The sequence below is a fragment of the Suillus paluster genome, assembly GCF_016628075.1.
Source record: "Suillus paluster strain FC165 chromosome Unknown EDB91scaffold_86, whole genome shotgun sequence".
In the NCBI taxonomy this organism is placed as follows: Eukaryota; Fungi; Basidiomycota; class Agaricomycetes; order Boletales; family Suillaceae; genus Suillus; species Suillus paluster.
The window spans coordinates 95637-115891 of NW_024537646.1; the positions used below are offsets into that span (position 1 = coordinate 95637).

Here is a 20255-nt window from a genome sequence, read left to right on the forward strand (position 1 = left end):
CACGAGCGTCTGAGCGACACCAGAGAGCTGATCGTGTAAATGAATCATACCAACACACTGAGATCCACATAGCCTGCGTTAGACAGCAGGTGTGAGCTTATCGTGTGTTGTGAGTCCTGGTATGAATGAGCTTTTATCCGGTTGCGGTTGAAGGCGACGCAGGTGAATGAAGAGGGTTTGATCGAGTGTATTACTGGTGCTGTAACTTGATAACGAAGTTTCCCATCAATAATCGGCACGCCTCACAAGCGAATAAACAAACACAAGTACGTGAGTGGCGTTGACAACTAGATGCGATGCGTGTACCGGCGAGGGTGGCAGGAGTTTGGACTTTGAGCGTTGATTTGGACCCCTGTTTGTCGGACAGGTTATATCAGGGGGGTGATCAAACTTTAACTAGTGCTCCATTTGACGTAGTGTCGTACACTGAACAGACACGTGTAAGCGGGCAGTGACAATCATGAAGCAGGTGTGCCGTACCAAGTGGTCGGCATGCATTTGAATTTGAAACTTTTGTTGAACGGGTTCTACAAAATCAAATCAGTCATTTAACATTAGGGTGCTGTCAGGAAATACATGCTGTAGCTTGGTCTTTACATTTGCAGCTTAGGATGTGCCGCCACCCTGATCCTGGAGCCCGTATGTTAGTGAGATCAATAAACCTTGCTGAACGTGGAGGGTATTCTGGGTCGTTTGCAGGTTTGGTCCCTGAATACGTGAATCGCGTGTGGCGTTGAGATGTAACTGCCACAATTCTCTGGGAGTGAGAGGGAAACAAATGGAGATTTAAAGCCTTGGAGGTCGGACTTTGAGTCCAGGAACTGGTCATTGGGGTATTCTACTCTTGAACATTCGATGACAGCAAGAACTGAGAAACACGTGTCAAGTTTGTCCATATCCATATTTTGGCACACGCACGGGATAGAAGAAAGCGACAGGTGCGGACTCTAATATAACCTGTAACGCGTGGAATAAATGATGATGAAATCCTGAATGCTGATGTATGTTCGGGGGTGAAGGTCTGTCTCTGAATTTGTTCTGAACGGTACCAAACACCAATCAGTTTCAGTCAGAGACGGACCTTTCGGCGACACGACAAGACATTTAGAGGCTCCGTGATAAACATCATAAGCTGTGATCAGACGCATCAATGAACTGCGCCTGATAAAGGAAGGTGCCTCCTGTTTATGATTCATTTAAATCGTCAGTTTATATGGCAGTGGGCGCAATGATTGAGATAGATTTCTCGTGACAGAGATCGCCATGCATTATGGTCTCAATCGCGTTCAAAGCGAATCATGACGGCGGCGATCCTCTTTCGATTTGATAGCTTCGTCGTTAGTTGCTGGGCAGGTGGCTGCAGCCTGCAGTGGGGGATCGAAACGAAAGGAGGATCCAGTAGGATCCAGTGAACCTTTAGCTCACCGTGTTTAGTCAGGTTTGGTCCTGTTCGTCCTCTCGCCGATCAATTTATGTAAAATGGCGGGTCACTGTGCAGCGTCTGGCAGAGTCCTGAGGCCTGACCAAAGAGCATCCATGTATTACTTGTACGTCCCAAGTTCGCTTACCAAAACCTCTTGCGCTTCAGTGATCGTTGACTTCGCCATTCGACACCCTTTGATATTGCGGCATTGCGAAGCATATTGAACAAAGATACAGCCTGACTTTGCGGATTCGATTGGCTCTAGAACTTCATGCCAAGCTACAATACTCCTTCACGTCCTCTTGCATGCATCATGCTAATTGTTCCATGAACTAGCGAAAGCAAGCACATCAACACTCGGACTAAGAAGGAAACGAAGGAAGGACAGGCTTACTCAGGCACGTTGGAGTTCATGCTCATTCGCAGACGAAGTCATCCCCTTCGTCTACCACTGTACAGCAGTTGTGACATTGACAGGCCTGATAAGATATGATTTTGCCATTAGATCCACAGAAATACCCGTAATCGTTTCCATTGTTATATCCTGTCATGCCTCTTGAACACCCGGCTTGATCTACAGATAGCGGTAAGCACGTGGTATGAGGTCTGCACGTAGGCCGCGAGAGTACTCACTCAAGTTGTCGCAGGGTAGGTTCTGGGGGTTTAGCGTGAGGTCCTCAGATGCGATAGCTACGCTAGTCATCAATGCGGCAGACGCGATCAGAGTGGCGAGCCATGCGAACTTCATGGCAAATCTTGTTGTTGAACTTCAAGCTAGTGCATTGGCTTTTATACACAGGTGGTATAGAGGCGGCCAAAAAATCCATATGTACATACATAACTGCATGCTCGGTAATGAAACGGATGCCATCTCATGTTCCGTGGGCCGTGGCATCGTTTTCTTCAGGACCTCAAGGGTGCAGCCAAACACACATTTACCCAATTTCCATGGCATTCGCGTGATCCGGCAGCGTAAGTTCTTTTGGTGCGGTTGAGTGAACTTCGGTCTATGATGGTGACCTATTGGCCCACTTTTGTACTGTAGTGATGTGCCAGACGCACGAAAAACTTATCTGGGAGCATGAGAACTGGCTGTGCTTGACAATGGCAGAACTTAGGGGCGGCGGAACCTAGCAGAGTTTTGGAGCCTCGCGGAGATATACTGGGACGATAATTTTTTTGCCTGAACGGTTAGTGTAAGGGGCAGAATGGATTTGGCCTTGTTGCAATTGGCAAAACGGCAGGAGTCGGAAAAATGTTCTGAGCGTCTTTCGAGTCTTTCCAAGTACATTGGAATGACGGTAAAAGTAATCCTAAGCTACTGCATCGAGGCTACAGCTTCAGAATCAACATTCTAGGACAATGCACTCTCAGAAGAAGGTTGGAAACAGGAAGCGAAGGGAGCGAAGAATACACTTGACGAAGGGAGTTGCGAACGTTAGTGGGTTCAACGAAGCGATGGTAAGGACGCGCGTCAAATGAACACTCACCGATCAATTTAAAATGGCGGATCACTGTGCAGCGTCTGGCCGAGTCCTGAGGCCTGACCGAAGAGCATCCCTGTATTACTTGTACGTCCCAAGTTCGCTTACCAAAACCTCTTGCGCTTCAGTGCTCGTTGACTTCGCCAGTGACAGTCCAGGGTTTGTGCTTCGAGGTGTCCATCCAGGATACTTGGTGCGAGACCGTGGCACTCCTTCGACACCCTTCGACATTGCGGCATTGTGAAGCATATTGAACAGAGATACAGCCTGACTTGGCGGATTCGATTGGCTCTAGAACTTCATGCCAGCTACTAAACACTCCTCTACGCCTTCTTGCATGCATCATGCTAATTGTTCCATGAACTAGCGAAAGCAAGCACATCAAAACTCGGACTGAGAAGAAAACGAGGAAGGATAGACTTACTCAGGCACGTTGGAGTTGAGCAACGTTCATGCAGGTCCGCAGACGAAGTCATCCCCTTCGTCTAGCACCGTGCAGCAGTTGTGACATTCACAGCCCTCATAATATATGATTTTGCCTCTAGATCCACAGAAATACCCGAAATCGTATCCACTGTTAAATCCTTTTATGCCTTTTGAACACCCGGCTCGATCTACGGATAGCGGTAAGCACGTGGTGTGTGAGGTCTGCACGTAGGCCGCGAGAGTACTTACCAGCGTTGTAGCAGGGTAGGTTCTGGGGGGTTATAATGAGGTCCTCAGATGCGATAGCTACGCCAGTCATCAATGCGGCAGACGCGGTCAGAGTCGCGAGCCATGCGAATTTCATAGCAAAACTTGTTGTTGAACTTCCTTCAAAGCTAGTGCATTGGCTTTTATACACAAGTGGTACAGAGGCGGCCAAAAAATTCATATCTGCATGAAGCAGATGCCGTCTCATGTTCCGTGGGTCGTGGCATCGTTTTCTTCAAGGCCTCAAGACTGCAGTCAGACACATTTGCCCAATTTCTACATTTGTGTGATCCGGCGGCGTGAGTTCTTTTGGTACGGTTGAGTGAACTTCGGTCTATGATGGTGACCTATTGACCCAATTTTCACTTTTGTACTACAGTGATGTGCCAGACGCGCGAAAAACATCTGGGAGCATGAGTTTTGCCAACCGGCTTGGCAGAATTGGCTGTGCTTGGCAATGACAGAACTTGGAGGCGGCGGATCCTAGTAGAGTTTTGGAGCCTCGCGGAGATATACCGGAACGATAAATTGCCTGAACGGTTAGTGTAAGGGGCAGAATGGATTTGGCCTTGTTGCAATTGGCAAAACGGCAGAAGTCGAAAAAATGTTCTGAGCGTCTTTCGAGTCTTTCTAAGTACATTGGAATGACGGCAAAAGTAATTCTAAGCACTACATCGAGGCTACAGCTTCGGAATCAACATTGTAGGACAATGCGCTCTCAGAAGAGGGTTGGAAACAGGAAGCGAAGGGAGCAAAGAACACACTTGACGAAGAGGGTTGCGAACGTTAGTGGATTCAACGAAGTGACGGTAAGGACGCGCGCCAATTGAACAGAATCGTTGCCGTAGTCCAACTGAAGAGCGCGTATGTCAGTGAGATCAATAAACCTTGCTGGACATGGAGGTCGTGTCGCAGGTTTGGTCTCTGAATATGTGAATCGCAAGCCTGTTGCTTACGACATCACATCACGTGGCTGTTCGATTCCCTTATATCATCACGCTATCGTTTATCGCAGACTCGGGTCTTTGGGCTACTACGACATTGCTCTTTTGCATCATCTCTCGAAATCCACGATCTCGTCTTGTTACCTCTCGTCTGATTCGTCTTAGTGTTTCCCGCTGTTCCACTGGTGGGTTTCCAGTGGCGTTGAGATGCAATGCCACAATTCTCTGGGAGTGATGGAAATGAATAGCCGTGGAGGTCCGACTTTGAGTCCAGGTGCAGATTCTGATATAACCTGTAACGCGTGAAATAAATGATGATGAAATCCTGAATGCTGATGTATATTCGGAGGTGAAGGTCTGTGTCTGAATTTGCTCTGAACGGGTACCAAACACCAATCAGTTTCACTCAGAGACGGGCCTTTCGGCGACACGACAAGACGTATAGAGGTTCTGTGATAAACATCAATAAGCTGTGATCAGACGCATCAATTAACTGCGCCTGGTAAGGGAAGGTGCCTCCTGTTTATGATTCATTTAAATTGTCAATTTATATAGCAGTAGGCGCAATGATTGAGATAGATTTCTCGTGACAGAGATCGCCATGCGTTATGGTCCCAATCTCGTTCAAAGCGAATCGTGACGGCGCTGATCCTCTTTCGATTTGCTAACTTCGTCGTTAGCTGCAGCCTGCAGTGGGGGATCGAAACCAACAGAAGATCCAGTAGGCTCCAGTGAACCTTTAGCTCACCCTGTTTGGTCAAGTTTGGTCCTGTCCTCTCACCAATCAATTTGAAATGGCGGATCACTGTGCAGCGTCTGGCCGAGTCCTGAGGCCTGAGGCCTGACCAAAGAGCATCCATGTATTACTTGTATGTCCCAAGTTCGCTTACCAAAACCTCTTGCGCTTCAGTGCTGACAGCCCAGGGTTTGTGCTTCCAGGTGTCCATCCAGGAACTTCTAGGATACTTGGTGCGAGACTGGGGCACTCTTTCGACACCCCTTGACATTGCGGCATTGCGAAACATATTGAACAAAGATACAGCCTGACTTGGCGGATTCGATTGGCTCTAGAACTTCATGCCAGCTACAACACTCCTTCACGCCCTCTTGCATGCATCATGCTAATTGTTCCACGAACTAGCGAAAGCAAGCATATCAACACTCAGACTAAGAAGGAAATGAGGAAGGACAGGCTTACTCAGGCACGTTAGAGTTAAGCAGTGTTCCCGCAGACGAAGCCCTTCCCTGCACCGCCTGCGTCTACTACCGTACAGCAGTTGTGACATTGACAGGCCTCATAATATACGATTTTGCCATCAGATCCACAGAAATACCCGAAATCGTTTCCATTGTTATATCCTTGTATGCCTCGTGAGCATCCCACTTGATCTACAGATAGCGGTAAGCACGTGATGTGGGGTCTGCACGTAGACTGCGAGAGCACTCACCAGCGTTGTCGCAGGGTAGGTTCTGGGGGTTTAACGTGAGGTCCTCAGATGCGATAGCTACGCCAGTCATCAATGCGGCGGACACGATCAGAGTGGTGAGCCATGCGAACTTCATGGCAAAACTTGTTGTTGAACTTCAAGCTAGTGCATTGGCTTTTATACACAGGTGGTATAGAGGCGGCCAAAAAATCCATATCTGCATGGATAACTGCGTGCTCGGTAATGAAACAGATGCCATCTCATGTTCCGTGGGTCGTGGCATCGTTTTCTTCAGGACCTCAAGGGTGCAGCCAAACACACATTTACCCAATTTCCACATTCGCGTGATCTAGCAGCGTAAGTTCTTTTGGTGCGGTTGAGTGAACTTCGGTCTATGATGGTGACCTATTGACCCACTTTTGTACTGTAGTGATGTGCCAGACGCACGAAAAACATCTGGGAGCATGAGAACTGGCTGTGCTCGGCAATGGCAGAACTTATGGGCGGTGGAACCTGGCAGAGTTTTGGAGCCTCGCGGAGATATACTAGGACGATAATTCTTTTGCCTGAACGGTTAGTGTAGGGGGCATGGACTCGGATTTTGTGGCGTTTGCTCCCTAACGAGGAAGGACCACCCAGACTTGAGGGATCGATAGACGACCAAGTCTTGGGGCCCGAGCGTCGCTGTTTCAAGTGATTGTGCTTTTTCAATTTTACCTATCTATTTGTTATCTATTATACCACAAGCTTCATACACCGCGATAGTATTTAGAGTCGTGAAAACTGTACTGAAAGCTACTTAGTATTCTTCCAATCTATCTGGACTGGTATCTGGTTACTTACGATAGAGTCTTTGAGTTGTGCCGTCATCTAAAGTCTTACCAACTTCTACCTGCCGTCACAGATTTGGCCTCGTTGCAATTGCAAAACGGCAGAAGTCAGAAAAATGTTCTGAGTGTCTTTCGAGTCTTTCTAAATACATTGGAATGACGGCAAAAGTAATCCTAAGCTACTACATCGAGGCGAGGCTACAGCTTCAGAATCAACGTTCTATGACAATGCACTCTTAGAAGAAGGTTGGAAACAGGAAGCGAAGGAAGCGAAGAATACACTTGACGAAGGGAATTGCGAACGTTAGTGGATTCAACGAAGCGATGGTAAGGACGCACGCCAAATAAACACTCATCGATCAATTTAAAATGGCGGATCACTGTGCAGCGTCTGACCGAGTCCTGAGGCCTGACCAAAGAGTATCCATGTATTACTTGGTGCAAGACTGGAGCACTCTTTCGACACCCTTTGACATTGCGGCATTGCGAAACATATTGAACAAAGAGACAGCCTGACTTTGCGGATTCGATTGGCTCTAGAACTTCATGCCAGCTACAACACTCCTTCACGCCCTCTTCAATGAATGCATCATGCTAATTGTGCTAGCGAAAGCAAGCACATCAACGCTCGGACTAAGAAGGAAACGAGGAAGGACAGGCTTACTCGGGCACGTTGGAGTTAAGCAACGTTCATGCAAGTCCGCAGATGTAGCCATCCCCTCCGTTTACCACCAGACAGCAGTTGTGACATTGACAGGTCTCATAAGATGCGATTTTTCCATTAGATCCACAGAAATACCCGAAATCGTTTCCATTGTTAAATCCTTTTATGCCGTGTGAGCATCCTGCTCGATCTACGGATAGCGGTAGGTGAGGTCTGCACGTAGACCACGAGAGCACTCACTAGCGTTGTTGCAGGGTTGGTTCTGGGGGTTTGTCGTGAGATCCTCAGATGCGATAGCTACGCCAGTCATCAATGCGGCAGACGCGATCAGAGTGGTAAGCCATGCGAATTTCATGGCAAAACTTGTTGTTGAACTTCAAGCTAGTGCGTTGTCTTTTATACACAAGTAGTATAGGGGCGGCCAAAAAATCCATATGTATGCATCCTCGGTAATGAAACAGATGCCGTCTCATGTTCCGTGGGCCGTGGCATCGTTTTCTTGAGTTTTCTTCAAGACCTCAAGAGTGCAGCCAAAGACACATTTATCCAATTTCCACATTCGCGTGATCCGGCGTAAGTTCTTTTGGTACGGTTGAGTGAACTTTGGTCTATGATGGTGACCTATTGATCCAATTTTCACTTTTGTACTATAGTGATGTGCCAGACGCACGAAAAACATCTGGGAGCATGCGTTTTGCCAACCAGCTTGGCAGAACTGGCCGTGCTTGGCAATGACAGAACTTGGAGGCGGCAGAACCTGGCAGAGTTTTGGATCGCGGAGATATACTGGGTCAGAGTTTTGGAGACTCGCGGAGATATACTAGAACGATAAATCGCCTGAACGTAGTGTAGGGGGCAGAATGGATTTGGCCTTGTTGCAATTGACAACGGCAGAAGTCGGAAAAATGTTCTGAGCGTCTTTCGAGTCTTTCCGAGTACATTTGAATGACGGCAAAAGTAATTCTGAGCTACTACATCGAGGCTACAGCCTCAGAATCGACAATGCACTCTCAAAAGAGAGTTGGAAACAGGAAGCGAAGGAAGCGAAGAACGCACTTGACGAAGGTGGTTGCGAATATTAGTGGATTCAATGAAGCGACGGTAAGGACGCGCGCCAAATGAACAGAATCATTGCCGTATGACGCAAAGGGAATTGATAGTTCGTGGTGGGCCGGTCCTATGCATCAACTCTGACTTGGTGAATAAGGATGGTCAACGATATTATTGACTCAGATTCTCACTCAGCCACTCTGCAATATGTTATTCAATCCTATCTCGATAAGGAAGACACTCCTTGATTATCCGCGTCAGAAATGATCAAACTGGCTCGTCTGAACATGCTTGCGAAACAAGGTATTCGAGTACTATATAGGGGGGCTTCATGTACATTTCGGACGCGACGACGCCATTATCTATTCCCAAAGCTCTTGCCAAACAACAACACCGCTTTCAAAATCACTGACAACCGCCAAAAAGCGGGTAGATACTAATAGTACTAAGTAGTGAAATCCAAATCTCATACAATCAAGCCCCGGCATACTCGACAAGCATATCAACCGCATGATCACGCGCATCCTGCAGCGAAGAGGTATGAGGTGTGGGATCGGACGCGTTGACGGAAGAGGGTCGTAGCGGGGGCACCGAGTAGTGTTAAGTGGGAGGCATCGATGTCAGCTTTTGGGCTGCTGCTTCGAGGAGACGGACCAGTCACTACTTGCGATGGTGTACAGCGAGAACCTCGAGGCCGATGGGGAAAGAGAGCTCGACGCAGTAGTTGTCAAGTTACTGTAGCAGGCGAGGGGGGGGGGGCAAGGAGCGCTGACACCGTTTTCCGCTGACCCAAAGACGCGCACTGACTGCCAATGGCGTACCTGGCTGTGACTCTGCCAGGGGCACCATTGGTAGTCAGTGTGTATCACGAAGGTCCTCGCATCATCCAGAGACGTTCTGGTGGGCTCGATCGGTGTGACATCCGAATACAGACACATGCGAGGATCGCTCCCCCTTAAGGGTCGGAGTCGCAAAGTGCATCATATCGCACCAAATCTCGGAAGCACATTTGTTTCCGTTCGACCGAGAGCGTCTGATTGACACCCAACTGGAGCAGACCAGAGCCGATCGTGTACTCGAATGAACCGGTAAACCGGAAATCACATGGCCCGCAGTGGAGAAGCACAGTAATTCCGCACAACGACCCTTCATGTATCAGAGGTCGTGATATTATAATTTCCCAGTACAACAAAGATTAGCGAGGCAATGAAAATGGAGAGCAAGATAAAGTTGAGATAAATAATAGATCTGCACAGATGACAACACAGCACATCACAACACAAGCGATAGCGATGAAGACGCCCCACAAAGTGGCGCGGTGTAGATGATGATAATCATATGACATTGAGTTCCTCAAGATGATGTCGCAAAATACCATCACGGACGCCGGCCAATACAGCCTGTGTCGCTTTCGTATCCTGTACACATGCAGTGTGTGAGCCGGAGTCAGGAAATACTGCCGAAAGGGGAACTCACGATGGCAGACGTCTCGTGACAGAAGAACGTCCGTGCTCTCGGGGACAATCGTTTCTATGAAGCCATAATCAGTTCTTAATCTATTTCGAAGCCGAGGAGGGAACCTACGTGATAGGCTCGGAACTTCTCCTTAAAATATTTCGTCACGTTTTCCACGTCGTTAGGGGTACTTCCATAACTTGGAACATAGGTCTCTACCCTGATCCCCGCCGCGAGAGTTTTCCGTAGGATGTCCATCTTGTTGAGGAACAGGATGATGTTCGCGCGCGCGAGGAGGGGATTCGCGCAAACCTCTTTCCAGAGGTATATTGAATCCTCTAGTCGATTTACCTGTCGGTCTTCGTCGAGGACTTGGTTGAACGCAAGTGGCGCAAGAAAAATGATGGCTTGAACTGCAAGCGATATTAATAACCGTGTCTTCAGGTGTGACATCGAAACTAACCATCATCAAAGTAGGGCACCCACTGGGGTCGCATACTTCGACTGCCACCAACATCGTAAATGTACCACTCTGAACCTGTGTAGCGAGTCAGGGGGATGCGAAAAAAGAGGGAAGTCACGTACCGTTATCTTGTAGGAAGCGATGTTCCTCTACACCAAATGTTCGTAATCTGGCCCGGACAATATCCGCTATGACAGGATGTCAGGGCGACGAACGTACGGGAATCAGGGATGCAACAGACCTTCTGTGGGTTCGTAGTCCACCGTTGCGATTCTCGCCGTGTCATTCAGGAAAAAACCAGGAGAATCTTCTAGCCGTACTCCGCGTCTTCTGAGGACTTCCCGAATGACCTGGTCCTCCCACAAGGAAATGATATCATCCTTGGAGGCAGCAAGTACCAAAGTTGGGTCATCCTTACTCCGCCCGTCGCTTGTCATTGGGCGACGTTGACCCGTGGGAGGGACCCGACGTTCCAATGTAACTTTCTCCAAAACTGTTTTCCATCCGCTGCCGGCCCGCACGCAGATCTCTGGCGTTCGTGAGGGGTCGTAGTGTTCTGGAAGTAGCTGTCGCGTGAGATTTGTCTCCATGGAAAGGAGGGGAAGAAGGCGCATTCGTGTACGCCGGTGGTGATCTGAGAGTGATGTTGATGTTGAGCCGGTAGGTGACCGAGAACGTGGACCTGATATTTCTAACTCATCCTCGACAATAGAAAGAAGTTTTTTCACGGAACTGGGGTTGCCTGTCAGACGCAGGAAGTAAGTTTGGGCAGAAGATGATACTCACCCGATGAGGTTGAGTTGTATGATGGTCTTCCATATGAGTGCTTCGCCATGGAAGTACGTCGGACAAAATGCGAGCTGAAAATCTATGGCAACACGTTAGATTCCAGGCACTCGACTAAGATACAAAGATATACTCACTTCGTAACATTGTTGATTTCCCGGACTCGGCTTGGCCTAATGATGATATGAGCGCTGCCGTCAAAGGAGAACTCTCAGGATATGGTGCATACCTAGTAGCAAGACCTTGATAGCCTTCTTCTTCTTGTCAAATAACTTCTTAGACTCCAAGATACTCTCATCTATTTCGCGAGAGATACGCTGAGCTTCCTGCTGGCGCGCAATGCGTTCACTTTTCTCCTCGACGGTCTCGTTGGGAGGTGGCTTGAATATGCTTGACCAGGCATCGTCTTGAATGGGTTTTTGCAAGTTTATGGGAGTGAACCTATCAAGAGAGGTCCTCGACTGCGATTTTGCTTGAGTCATGGAAAAAAATGAAGAGAGAGAAGTAAAGCGGTGTTGTTGAGCAGTACTGGCCAGTGACAAGCGTTAGTCCATTAAAAGAGATCATTTGGTCTGCCAGATCTAATTGCCAGATCGAAATTTCCTTTTCAAGATTCCGACATGCCATGTCGGAGTCCCCTACCAAATGGGGAAGTCACAATGCGCCAATTACCCAATTAGTTCCTGATGAATAATCAGACACGGCGCAAGTACTAGTAGCGTTCCTAATAACAGCATCGTTTTTGCGTCAATAGTGACCGGGTGTCCCCGCGTCTAGGCTCTGTGTAACTAATTCACCCGGATTTTGCTGGAACTATGTGTGGGTACTGAGAACACACTACGGAAGCCATTGATCAGCATCATCGGAAATTTCACTAGCGACCCTTCAAGATCTTCAGTGACCTCTATATGTTTACGACATCAACCAAGAGACAAAGGTCACTTCTGAAACACCACCCCTCCCTGCGGCTGCCGAGCATGAAAACGTCAGCGCGATGGTGCAAGTCCTTGAAACAACGTTGGTAACGTTGCCCGGCGCAGCATGGTGGTGTTCACAGTTTTCGCCGGCTTATGTCGTGCATCCTACGTTGAGTCACGTTATCAGTCACGTATGTCAGCCAATGCGATGTCGCGCATTAATTTGCTCGATGCGTTCTACAAATTTAGTGTACATGCGTGTGCAAGGAAGAGTTTATTGCCAGCCCTGGTCCCTCATCCGATGGGTGAGAACGTACCCCCTTCCTTCAGGCTTTATCCGACGGCCCAAGTACAGACTTGGGCATCATCATCCCAATCTACAGAATAACAATTGGTCAGTCCACCTGTCAGCGTCCATCAAAATGCCGACATAATATCACGTACCACATAGTTAGGCATGTCAACCTGATAAAAGTAAGTATCTCGATTCAGGACTAGCACGCCCACGTACCACTTCATGCATCCTCAAATCACCTGCAACACTACATAACATATACGCTTCCACCCTATCCAACCCATAATCCGCAACCAAAAAATCAATCATGTTCCTCACAGCCGATCTCGTAGCCTCTCTGATATCTAACCGGCAAAACAAAATAGCCGGCATGAGTATTGATCACGTCTTCATCTTATCGTCAAAATGTATATTTCATACCGGAATCAATGCCGGTCGTGCAATAATATTCTTCCTCGGGCTTTGTATTAGCAACCGCCGTGCTAAAGTGTGGGGTCTTCGTGTACGGCTTGTCTTTCCTCACTGAGAGCCGCACCGTGACTTTCATAGGCGTTTCAATTGCCGTTCCTATAGTCATGTCGATCGAGGTCAATTTTTGATCGGGTTTTATGTTTAGGCCGATCTAACATACCACATACTTCTGTTGACGTAATACCCCGGATCAATAATGTTCATGGGGCGCCGTTCCGGCACGTACCTCCGTCCCCCTGTGCAGCATGACCATCCTATGTATGACATGATAACAATTTTGTAAACAGATCATCATGCCAATCGACGGAACAAAGTTCTCACCCCGATGCTAAACAGTGCTCCCTCCACTTCAACTGGAAGAAACAAAGTCGAACCCACCGTAACATGTCTCGTATCGATGTTTCCCCCAGTATGATATGGCGGAATAGTCGAAAAGGCGCCCTTCTTCTTTTGCGCGACCCCCATCTCACCCGCAAACGGCCTTAGTGGCACCTTGATACCCTTTTTCTCATCAAACCACGCATACCCCTCCTGCGTCTGAAGCTTCCAGATTTTAAGCGCTGGCTCCGGGAACTCATCCGTAAGCAGTCCAAAGCCTGGGAATAGAGCCGTCCATCCCCATTCAGGGTTCTCGATGCGCAGAACGTCAACTTGGAGTGTGTCACCAGGCTGTGCGCCTTCCACGAATACGGGACCGTTCACTGGATTAAATGCTGCCATGTTTACCGTTCCTAGAGTTACGACCGTTGACTCTGGAGTCATCTGCCCATTGGATGCGTCTATGCAATCAAAAGAGACTTCGTCCCCTGATTTGACACGCTGTGCAGGGGGAATGCTGTGTGAGAAGCGAATTAGCGTTTGCGCGACAATGTCGGGAATGTAGTGCTTTATACCTGTTGTCCCAAGCAAGGTTAGCACACTCACGTTTGATAGAATGGATCGACATGACTGTAGCTCAGTAGACAGAGATTGAGGATTTCCGGCGCGACAGCGACAAAGCCAAGGCACAGGTGTATTCGCACGTACTATATATACGACCCTAAGATAAATGTCTAGATCCACACTGAGACAGATAAGCCATGATAGTGGCTGGTCATGGGGTAACCCAAACTTGAAAGAACGGACGCCCAGACGGAATCTTCAAAAGCCAACAGGAAACCGGCGGAGCTACACGCCAGATCCAAAGCTATTCCAATCGACTTGGCGAGGCAATGGATTATACCTTGCGAAACAGGTCAAGTCCGACACATGCCGCATCGTCGGCCGGCCGTGAGGACAGTTCCACGGCTGATCCATAGTGCTCATGTGCTGTACGATCTGCGACGAGTATAGGTCAAAGCTGATTCCGTTAAGTTACGTTGCAGGGCATACCGAAGTCATCCCGTTTGAGCTCAATGCTCTCCCTATCATGACGCTCTTACGACACGCCCGCATAGGCAAACATAGGCTCGCGCCTTGGAACACCGTACCATTGTTCCTACAGGACGGTCATGCATGAGATGGATGAGCTCTTCTAGATCTGCACATGGACATCAGCATAGACCCTCGATACATTCACACAACCAATTCATACCTTTCGTGTTGAAAACAGTGTCCTTACTCACTGGCTGCGATACAAGATACAGTCTGCCCTCTTCGTCATCCTCACCGCCTTGACGGACGACTTCAAAACCATTCCGCTTCAGAACATCGATGTTTTCAACTGCTAGAATCTCGTCTGCAGCCGTCAACTCCAGAGGCTCGGGTCTGCACCGCGTCGTGTCAGCAATCCTATCCACGTCATTGCACGCCGCTCACCTAAAAAGCCTCTGAGATTCAATAACAGTCGTCTGCTGAAGCGTCTCAAAGTTATACTTCTCATCCGCTGCATGCTGGTCAATCATAAACAAATCATCCAGCCCTTCCTCAGGTTTCTGCCACCGAGTGACAATAAAACCCAAGTTAAACTGACCGACCACTTGCATTTTGTTAAAGTCTGTCTTCGATATGATCCTGGAAAGAGCGTCAGAAGCCTTGGCATTATCCTCCGCGTTTTCTACGTTGGCCGTATCTAGCGCATCGCGAACTCTGGAGGCTGTGCTGGAGAGCCCTGAAGGAGCGGGTTTAGCCCGCTCGAGATGCAGCCATGTGTGGCGAATCTGATCGAGATTACAGCGTAAGGTTACCGGCGGGAGGTGATCCTTAGGAGAGTGAGTAGTTGATGCGTTCACTTCGGTGTTAACCAGAGTTATGTCGTCTTCTGTGAGGTCAACGATGCCAGAAACGGCTTGATCCATCGATTCAGCTTGAGGGTCCAGTTCAGGGGCTGGGTGATCCTCAAGACGTGTCACAGGGAGTGGGGCGGGCACCGGGACCTCAATATCCATAGCATCGTCAGGTGAAGCAAGAGTCTCTTCAGACGTTTTTCTGGCCCGGGTTGAGGTCCGTCTCGGTCTAGCCTTCGAAGTTACGTTCACCGCTTCCTCGTCTTCCATCAACTGGTCTTGCTCTTCAGCACCATCGATCTCCTCGGATAAGCTCCGTCGGGCACCCGTGTCTGGTGAATGAAGACGATCTTCAATCTGATCCCCAGAAGCCTTGGCTACCTTGCTTCCAGCCCTCGCATACTGACTCAGCGTAAACCTAAAGCTCGCCCTCCCGTCCCGTTCGGCCAAACGCAGTCTCTTCCTCGGGCCATCATCTTCTAGATCGCCATCCCCAGACCGTATGCGGTTCCACGAAGCACCATTAGTGCTTAAAATAGTCTGTACCGCAGGCGCTTGGCTCGCCGATCGTTTCTTCGAGTCGCCAAGCGCCCGAGATGCACGTATGCGATCAGTGGCGCTAACAACCTGCTCGCGGTCAGATTCGTCCTCTTGTTGCGATCCGTGATGTTCGGCAGAACGAGTTGCTTGTCCATTGTCTCCGCTTTCTTCGACTTCGGAATCAGGAAAGAATAATGGATGTGGCGCTGGGCCGATCATGTCGGGTTGTACAGACGGTGAACCGGATGCTGTCCGGTCTGTTGCATTGTGTGATGGTGCCTCCGGCCCAGGCTCAAGAAGTAAGCTAGGGGTCGTCATCGTGATGGGCTCGTCTTCACGGTCTTTGAGTGCCGGTTGGTCCTGTTCTTGGTTGACGTCGGCCTTGCGGGCAGAACAGCTAGTGGTTCTTGTGTGCTTTGTTTGGGTAAGTGAAGTTTTGGGCGTAAATGATGGGTGCAGAGTCGGTTGTTGGGATGACTGAGCGCCAACATCGAACGTCGAGCGAGACGAAGCAAAAGACTCTTCCAAAGCTGTCTTTGAACAATAATGAGAAAACGAATGTAGGGATAAACATTGTTTGTACCTTGAGAGCTTGAATTAGATTCTGCTCGCTGTGGAGAAATATCGTGCGTTTATCGGGACTGACATTGACATCACAGGCATCTGCTCTCCAGTCAGGATGAGCTGTAACGCAGAGGTGAAGCACTCACGAGTGGGTAAAATAAAGTCTGCCACGATAAAGGGGGACTGGCCAACATTAAAGGACCTGTATACTTCATTGAAGGCTTTCTGGACCTGGGAACCATCAGATGCGGATGCCAATAGCAATAGATGCTACTACCTTTCCAGGATTACAGGGGCGTCCGTTGATAAAAAAATATTGGCGATCACTTCCTGTGCGGCCTGCGCCTACAGCAAACTTGGAAATAAGTCCCCGGACTTTCACTGGGGTGACGCTGGCACTGAAAACAAGCTGTATTCAATGTCGCTGACCGCCAAAAAGTGATAAAAGGAAGCACCTCTCCTGGTCAAGACGCCGCAAGACAGCCTTCTCCGTTTGGACATCAAATGAAAGATCGAGGTCGACAACATTGTCAAGCCCCTTGGACCCCCATAATGCTGTGACCGACGCTTTGACGGAGGGTGATCCGTCGGTTTTGAGCTGTATTGTTTTGCGGCTGGTTGCGCAATGAGCATCTCAGGAGCACAGGTAAGTAGGCAACGTACCCTCCCTCCGGTTGGTTGCTCACAGCCAGTCGCACACCTCTGTTCTCGGTTGCGCACGGAACTAGAGCGTACGCATACAGCAAGTTTAGGGCCTTGCCAAACTCCCGCTTCGCGTTTCTTTCGAGTTCCTTACGTCGGACTGGCAGTGGTTTGAAGAGAGAAGAGACGGCGACTGTAGTTCCCCGCTGCATATGACAGCATTATACTAGGTGAGATGTCGAGGTTCCTCGCGACATACCTGTCTTGCGACCTTGGAATTGGAATTCCTAAGTCTGCCGTTCCGGTCCATTTCAAGTATGGTACCCATTGGGGCCTCATTAGCTGTAGCGGTCGTAAGGGTGACACCATCACTGAGAGCGCACAGCGAGGACAAAGCTTCTCCGCGAAAGCCGAAGGTCAAGACGGTTGAGAGATCCTCGAAAGCAGCAAGTTTGGATGTGTGATGTTTCAAGGCTGAGCGGCAATCAGTGATGACATAGAATACAGGCTGAAAAGATGAAGCTTACCGACACTTTCATAATCCTTTGGGGCGATTCCGCACCCATTATCGACAACTTCGATGGACTTGAGTCCATAGTTGAGAAATCGAACCTCTTCTAGAAGTCAACTGCGCGCACAGGCATCAAAGAGACGTGGCGCACCGATATTTGTAGCACGGGCGTCAAGACTGTTCTCGACAAGTTCTTTCACTGCTGTCTGTAGGTCGATGACTACCTGGCCAGATGTGATCCTATGCACAGAATGACTGTCGATTGCTCTGATAGAACCTTGGTCCGTTGCTGTGGGATCATGGGAGCTCCCAGTCATGCTACTACAGCAGTTCGCGGGTGTGGCATAGAAAGTAACTTTGATGATCAGCTGGATGCCGGTAACACTTGGGAAAGCAAGGTAGCTTGGCCTGGCCAACTCGCTATTTCAGATCTCGGAGGTCAAATGTCAGCTGGTGAGCGATGCTTATTGTTACTACCCGATTTGGTTCTGGCGAGTCGTATATAGACGACGCTGTTTGTCAGAACTACTACGACGAAAGACAACCAGTTTGGATGTCAACGTTGTTCATTCGTACTAAATCAGTACAGACGATTAACGACGTCGACTCAGACGATCAGTCTAGTCCAGACTGATAACGAATCGTGATCTGTACCCCAGGCTTAGGGCTGCCCTTGACTGGCTCGGCAAGTGACAAACTGTGTGGGACCGTGACACACGAGGCAAAGGCGTGTGAGGAGAGTAACTTTGGCACTTTTGCACAGGTTCGTCGTTTCTCTGCCGAACCTCACTGAAACTGAATTTCTAGCAGTGCTGTTACGAGACGAGACGGGACGGAAGGTATGTAAGCGGTCGTTTCAAATTCAAGCGTAAATTGGAGGCTGACAAAAGGATCTACTTTCAAAGCGGATCCACCCATCCTTCAAAAGGAGCTTTTGTTGAAAAGCTTGGTGGCAACCACAACGAGGCTCGATTCACTCCGGAGAGTACGCCCTCATGTCCTCATCGCCCCCACACAACGAGGTCCAGCTCTCAAGAGAGTTCCTCCTCGCCCTCCTCTCTGAACTTTCCGTACTCGTCTTTCAAGAGTTCGGTTGCCAAATCCGCCTATTCATCCATGGTGGCGCGGTGATGATTCTCCACCCACACCTCTCTACTTCCAGTTCTCGAAGGACTACCAGAGATATCGACTATATACGTCGTGCGTTTGGGCATGAGTGGCGGAAAAAAGGGGTGTTCGACGCTGAAGAGCGTTTACAGCGTTGCATTAACGCCGTTGCCGTCAAGTTTCGTATAGGGTATGTCAATCCTCCCGCCCCATCTCAAGTGACATCTTCCAATGCATGCGCCTCTTAGCACCGACTGGATGAACGCAGATCCTGACGTTGCCCTCCCATTCGCTCACAAGTGAGTCACTCCACAATTGCCCTCCACACATCTCACGGTCCCCCTTCAGCTCCCAAGGGCAGTTATACGACCCCATTTACCACTGACTCAAAGCAGCCGAACAACATCGATATGAACACCATATACAAGTCGCAAGGCCTCAGTGGTCATCAGTGTGACTATGTTTTGGGGTGTGGCACTCAAGCTCGTGCGCTACAAGAAAGAGGACCCCACTGATATAGTGGCTATGCTCCGCCACGGCACGAAACTCAATGGCGTCCAGTGGACGCCCTCCATTATGGAGACATGGATCAAGACCCTCTGCTGGCCCATGGGCTACAACTCGTACAGACCGCAGCAAGCGGAGGAACTTCGGAACCGTATCCATGATGCCGTGCACCACTTACAAATGTTACCCGAAAATTCACCAGAGGAGCCCTCGGCCATGGCGTTTGTCCCACCTCCTGCACTCTCCTCATTACACACGATGTCGAGCAGCTTAGCTCCACACCCGTTCTCACAACCGCCGTCGGCGTCCTCACTGAATTCCATTTACATGTTCCACAGCCTGTCACCTCCCGCACCCATGGGGGAGCGCACGCGCCGGTCATCGATAAATTCATTACGACGTCAAAACTTCTCACCGCCCATGCCATTGTCATTCACATCATCCCAATCACCGCATACAATCCCTCACTCTCACTCGCTTTCGCAAAACCCTTTCCGCATGCCGGAGCCCTGGGCAGCGCCTCCGCCACCGCTATTTCAGCCGATGCCCTCCAACGCTTTCTGAATGGACCTCCTTCGACCAGCATAAGTACCTAGACTGCAACCGAACCCAAACCCGGGTGTATCAAGTACCGCAAGGCACAAGTCATATATCTGCACTCTATTAGTCGTATACGTCATCCTTTAAATAACTGCTTTCTTGTCCAGAGTTTTGCTCTTTTGATACTGCTATCTATACTTTCATATGTTTGCGCTGGTATGTACGATATCGTATTTCGTTTTGTAGCTAGGTAGCTTATGTAGTTGTAAAACTTGTCGTTGACGACTTATACTTTCTAGACTGGTACCTATCACTGATGAAGATATGTGGAGAGAACGTTGACTGCGATCGCGATGTATCATAGGCCACTACTGTAAGTAGATAATAGATATGCAGCAATCGCTCGGAAGCTGTTAAACTGTTCAAACGTTCACTAGGAAGGTCACCCGTGTTCTAACTTCCACTTCTGATGCATCATGTGGTTACAGTTTTTCAACACGCTGATATTCGGACCGAGACCTATTCCATCGACGGAAGACCGCATCATTGATCAAGACTGCATCGTACGATGATTGCGAAGGGCTGTAAGTGAACTTATAGCAGACTTGAAGAGTCTCACTTTCCTCTCATCATTTGCAGAGGTCGCGTTTCACCAGCCTGCGGTTTCAGATGTGAACGCGAAGATAGTCTGACATTGTAAAACTTAATCACTGATCTAGTACTTAGATCGTAACCGAG

At 49.0% G+C, this 20255-nt stretch overlaps 8 protein-coding genes across 8 annotated transcripts; 1 reads left to right on the top strand and 7 right to left on the bottom strand.

Annotated features, from left to right (window-relative positions):
- Positions 1-1672: 1672 nt before the first annotated feature.
- Positions 1673-2201, bottom strand: EDB91DRAFT_1162136 (uncharacterized protein). The gene is made up of 2 exons (XM_041319856.1): positions 2057-2201; positions 1673-1997 (listed from the first exon to the last, which is right to left on the bottom strand). Exons 1-2 carry the CDS (start codon positions 2169-2171, stop codon positions 1840-1842), a joined length of 273 nt encoding a protein of 90 aa, XP_041172187.1. The 5' UTR covers positions 2172-2201; the 3' UTR covers positions 1673-1839.
- An 830-nt stretch (positions 2202-3031) lies between these two features.
- Positions 3032-3697, bottom strand: EDB91DRAFT_1086114 (uncharacterized protein; the record flags this gene model as incomplete). Its single annotated transcript, XM_041315990.1, has 2 exons — positions 3032-3270; positions 3583-3697. The coding sequence occupies 2 exons, from the start codon at positions 3695-3697 to the stop codon at positions 3032-3034; spliced, it is 354 nt and encodes a 117-aa protein (XP_041172188.1).
- A 1366-nt stretch (positions 3698-5063) lies between these two features.
- Positions 5064-6107, bottom strand: EDB91DRAFT_1339272 (uncharacterized protein; the record flags this gene model as incomplete). Its single annotated transcript, XM_041325659.1, has 6 exons — positions 5064-5385; positions 5435-5543; positions 5683-5711; positions 5743-5804; positions 5851-5933; positions 5993-6107. The coding sequence occupies 6 exons, from the start codon at positions 6105-6107 to the stop codon at positions 5322-5324; spliced, it is 462 nt and encodes a 153-aa protein (XP_041172189.1). The 3' UTR covers positions 5064-5321.
- A 1218-nt stretch (positions 6108-7325) lies between these two features.
- Positions 7326-7850, bottom strand: EDB91DRAFT_1162148 (uncharacterized protein). Its single transcript, XM_041319857.1, is given in 3 exon segments — positions 7326-7479; positions 7491-7655; positions 7706-7850. 2 exon segments carry the CDS (start codon positions 7818-7820, stop codon positions 7492-7494), a joined length of 279 nt encoding a protein of 92 aa, XP_041172190.1. The 5' UTR covers positions 7821-7850; the 3' UTR covers positions 7326-7479; position 7491.
- Positions 7851-9357: 1507 nt separating this feature from the next.
- Positions 9358-11748, bottom strand: EDB91DRAFT_1162157 (guanine nucleotide binding protein, alpha subunit). Its single transcript, XM_041319858.1, has 9 exons — positions 11449-11748; positions 11357-11392; positions 11220-11301; positions 10675-11165; positions 10556-10621; positions 10434-10508; positions 10100-10383; positions 9992-10045; positions 9358-9933 (listed from the first exon to the last, which is right to left on the bottom strand). The coding sequence occupies exons 1-9, from the start codon at positions 11699-11701 to the stop codon at positions 9850-9852; spliced, it is 1425 nt and encodes a 474-aa protein (XP_041172191.1). The 5' UTR covers positions 11702-11748; the 3' UTR covers positions 9358-9849.
- Positions 11749-12328: 580 nt separating this feature from the next.
- On the bottom strand, positions 12329-13741 carry EDB91DRAFT_1162161 (uncharacterized protein). The gene is made up of 7 exons (XM_041319859.1): positions 13224-13741; positions 13129-13156; positions 13063-13071; positions 12852-12998; positions 12648-12775; positions 12581-12601; positions 12329-12513 (listed from the first exon to the last, which is right to left on the bottom strand). Exons 1-7 carry the CDS (start codon positions 13662-13664, stop codon positions 12463-12465), a joined length of 825 nt encoding a protein of 274 aa, XP_041172192.1. The 5' UTR covers positions 13665-13741; the 3' UTR covers positions 12329-12462.
- A 62-nt stretch (positions 13742-13803) lies between these two features.
- Positions 13804-17890, bottom strand: EDB91DRAFT_1162168 (uncharacterized protein). Its single transcript, XM_041319860.1, has 12 exons — positions 17515-17890; positions 17380-17466; positions 17112-17326; positions 16874-17058; positions 16666-16824; positions 16488-16608; positions 16357-16441; positions 16230-16309; positions 14700-16180; positions 14476-14648; positions 14345-14421; positions 13804-14318 (listed from the first exon to the last, which is right to left on the bottom strand). The coding sequence occupies exons 1-12, from the start codon at positions 17678-17680 to the stop codon at positions 14256-14258; spliced, it is 2892 nt and encodes a 963-aa protein (XP_041172193.1). The 5' UTR covers positions 17681-17890; the 3' UTR covers positions 13804-14255.
- On the top strand, positions 17884-19963 carry EDB91DRAFT_1162171 (uncharacterized protein). The gene is made up of 6 exons (XM_041319861.1): positions 17884-18126; positions 18174-18202; positions 18269-18660; positions 18719-18769; positions 18832-18931; positions 18954-19963. The coding sequence occupies exons 3-6, from the start codon at positions 18359-18361 to the stop codon at positions 19539-19541; spliced, it is 1041 nt and encodes a 346-aa protein (XP_041172194.1). The 5' UTR covers positions 17884-18126; positions 18174-18202; positions 18269-18358; the 3' UTR covers positions 19542-19963.
- The last annotated feature ends 292 nt before the right edge of the window (positions 19964-20255 follow it).

What these genes read in the sequence shown, in the direction of transcription:
- EDB91DRAFT_1162171 (XM_041319861.1), top strand. Translation starts at nt 18,359, where the DNA reads ATGTCCTCATCGCCCCCACACAACGAGGTCCAGCTCTCAAGAGAGTTC. An exon ending in GCCGTCAAGTTTCGTATAGG is followed by an intron (nt 18,661 to 18,718) that starts GTATGTCAATCC and finishes TGCGCCTCTTAG; the next exon opens with CACCGACTGGATGAACGCAG. An exon ending in GCCCTCCCATTCGCTCACAA is followed by an intron (nt 18,770 to 18,831) that starts GTGAGTCACTCC and finishes TCCCAAGGGCAG; the next exon opens with TTATACGACCCCATTTACCA.
- EDB91DRAFT_1162157 (XM_041319858.1), bottom strand. Translation starts at nt 11,701, where the DNA reads ATGACTCAAGCAAAATCGCAGTCGAGGACCTCTCTTGATAGGTTCACT. An exon ending in ATACAACTCAACCTCATCGG is followed by an intron (nt 11,166 to 11,219) that starts GTGAGTATCATC and finishes AGGCAACCCCAG; the next exon opens with TTCCGTGAAAAAACTTCTTT. An exon ending in AGAAGTTCCGAGCCTATCAC is followed by an intron (nt 10,046 to 10,099) that starts GTAGGTTCCCTC and finishes ATGGCTTCATAG; the next exon opens with AAACGATTGTCCCCGAGAGC.
- EDB91DRAFT_1162168 (XM_041319860.1), bottom strand. Translation starts at nt 17,680, where the DNA reads ATGACTGGGAGCTCCCATGATCCCACAGCAACGGACCAAGGTTCTATC. An exon ending in AAAGGATTATGAAAGTGTCG is followed by an intron (nt 17,327 to 17,379) that starts GTAAGCTTCATC and finishes ATTGCCGCTCAG; the next exon opens with CCTTGAAACATCACACATCC. An exon ending in ATCTAATTCAAGCTCTCAAG is followed by an intron (nt 16,181 to 16,229) that starts GTACAAACAATG and finishes TATTGTTCAAAG; the next exon opens with ACAGCTTTGGAAGAGTCTTT.
- EDB91DRAFT_1162136 (XM_041319856.1), bottom strand. Translation starts at nt 2,171, where the DNA reads ATGAAGTTCGCATGGCTCGCCACTCTGATCGCGTCTGCCGCATTGATG. An exon ending in CCTACCCTGCGACAACTTGA is followed by an intron (nt 1,998 to 2,056) that starts GTGAGTACTCTC and finishes CGCTATCTGTAG; the next exon opens with ATCAAGCCGGGTGTTCAAGA.
- EDB91DRAFT_1162148 (XM_041319857.1), bottom strand. Translation starts at nt 7,820, where the DNA reads ATGAAATTCGCATGGCTTACCACTCTGATCGCGTCTGCCGCATTGATG. An exon ending in CCAACCCTGCAACAACGCTA is followed by an intron (nt 7,656 to 7,705) that starts GTGAGTGCTCTC and finishes CGCTATCCGTAG; the next exon opens with ATCGAGCAGGATGCTCACAC.
- EDB91DRAFT_1162161 (XM_041319859.1), bottom strand. Translation starts at nt 13,664, where the DNA reads ATGACTCCAGAGTCAACGGTCGTAACTCTAGGAACGGTAAACATGGCA. An exon ending in CACGACCGGCATTGATTCCG is followed by an intron (nt 12,776 to 12,851) that starts GTATGAAATATA and finishes TTTGCCGGTTAG; the next exon opens with ATATCAGAGAGGCTACGAGA. An exon ending in ATTTGAGGATGCATGAAGTG is followed by an intron (nt 12,602 to 12,647) that starts GTACGTGGGCGT and finishes TACTTTTATCAG; the next exon opens with GTTGACATGCCTAACTATGT.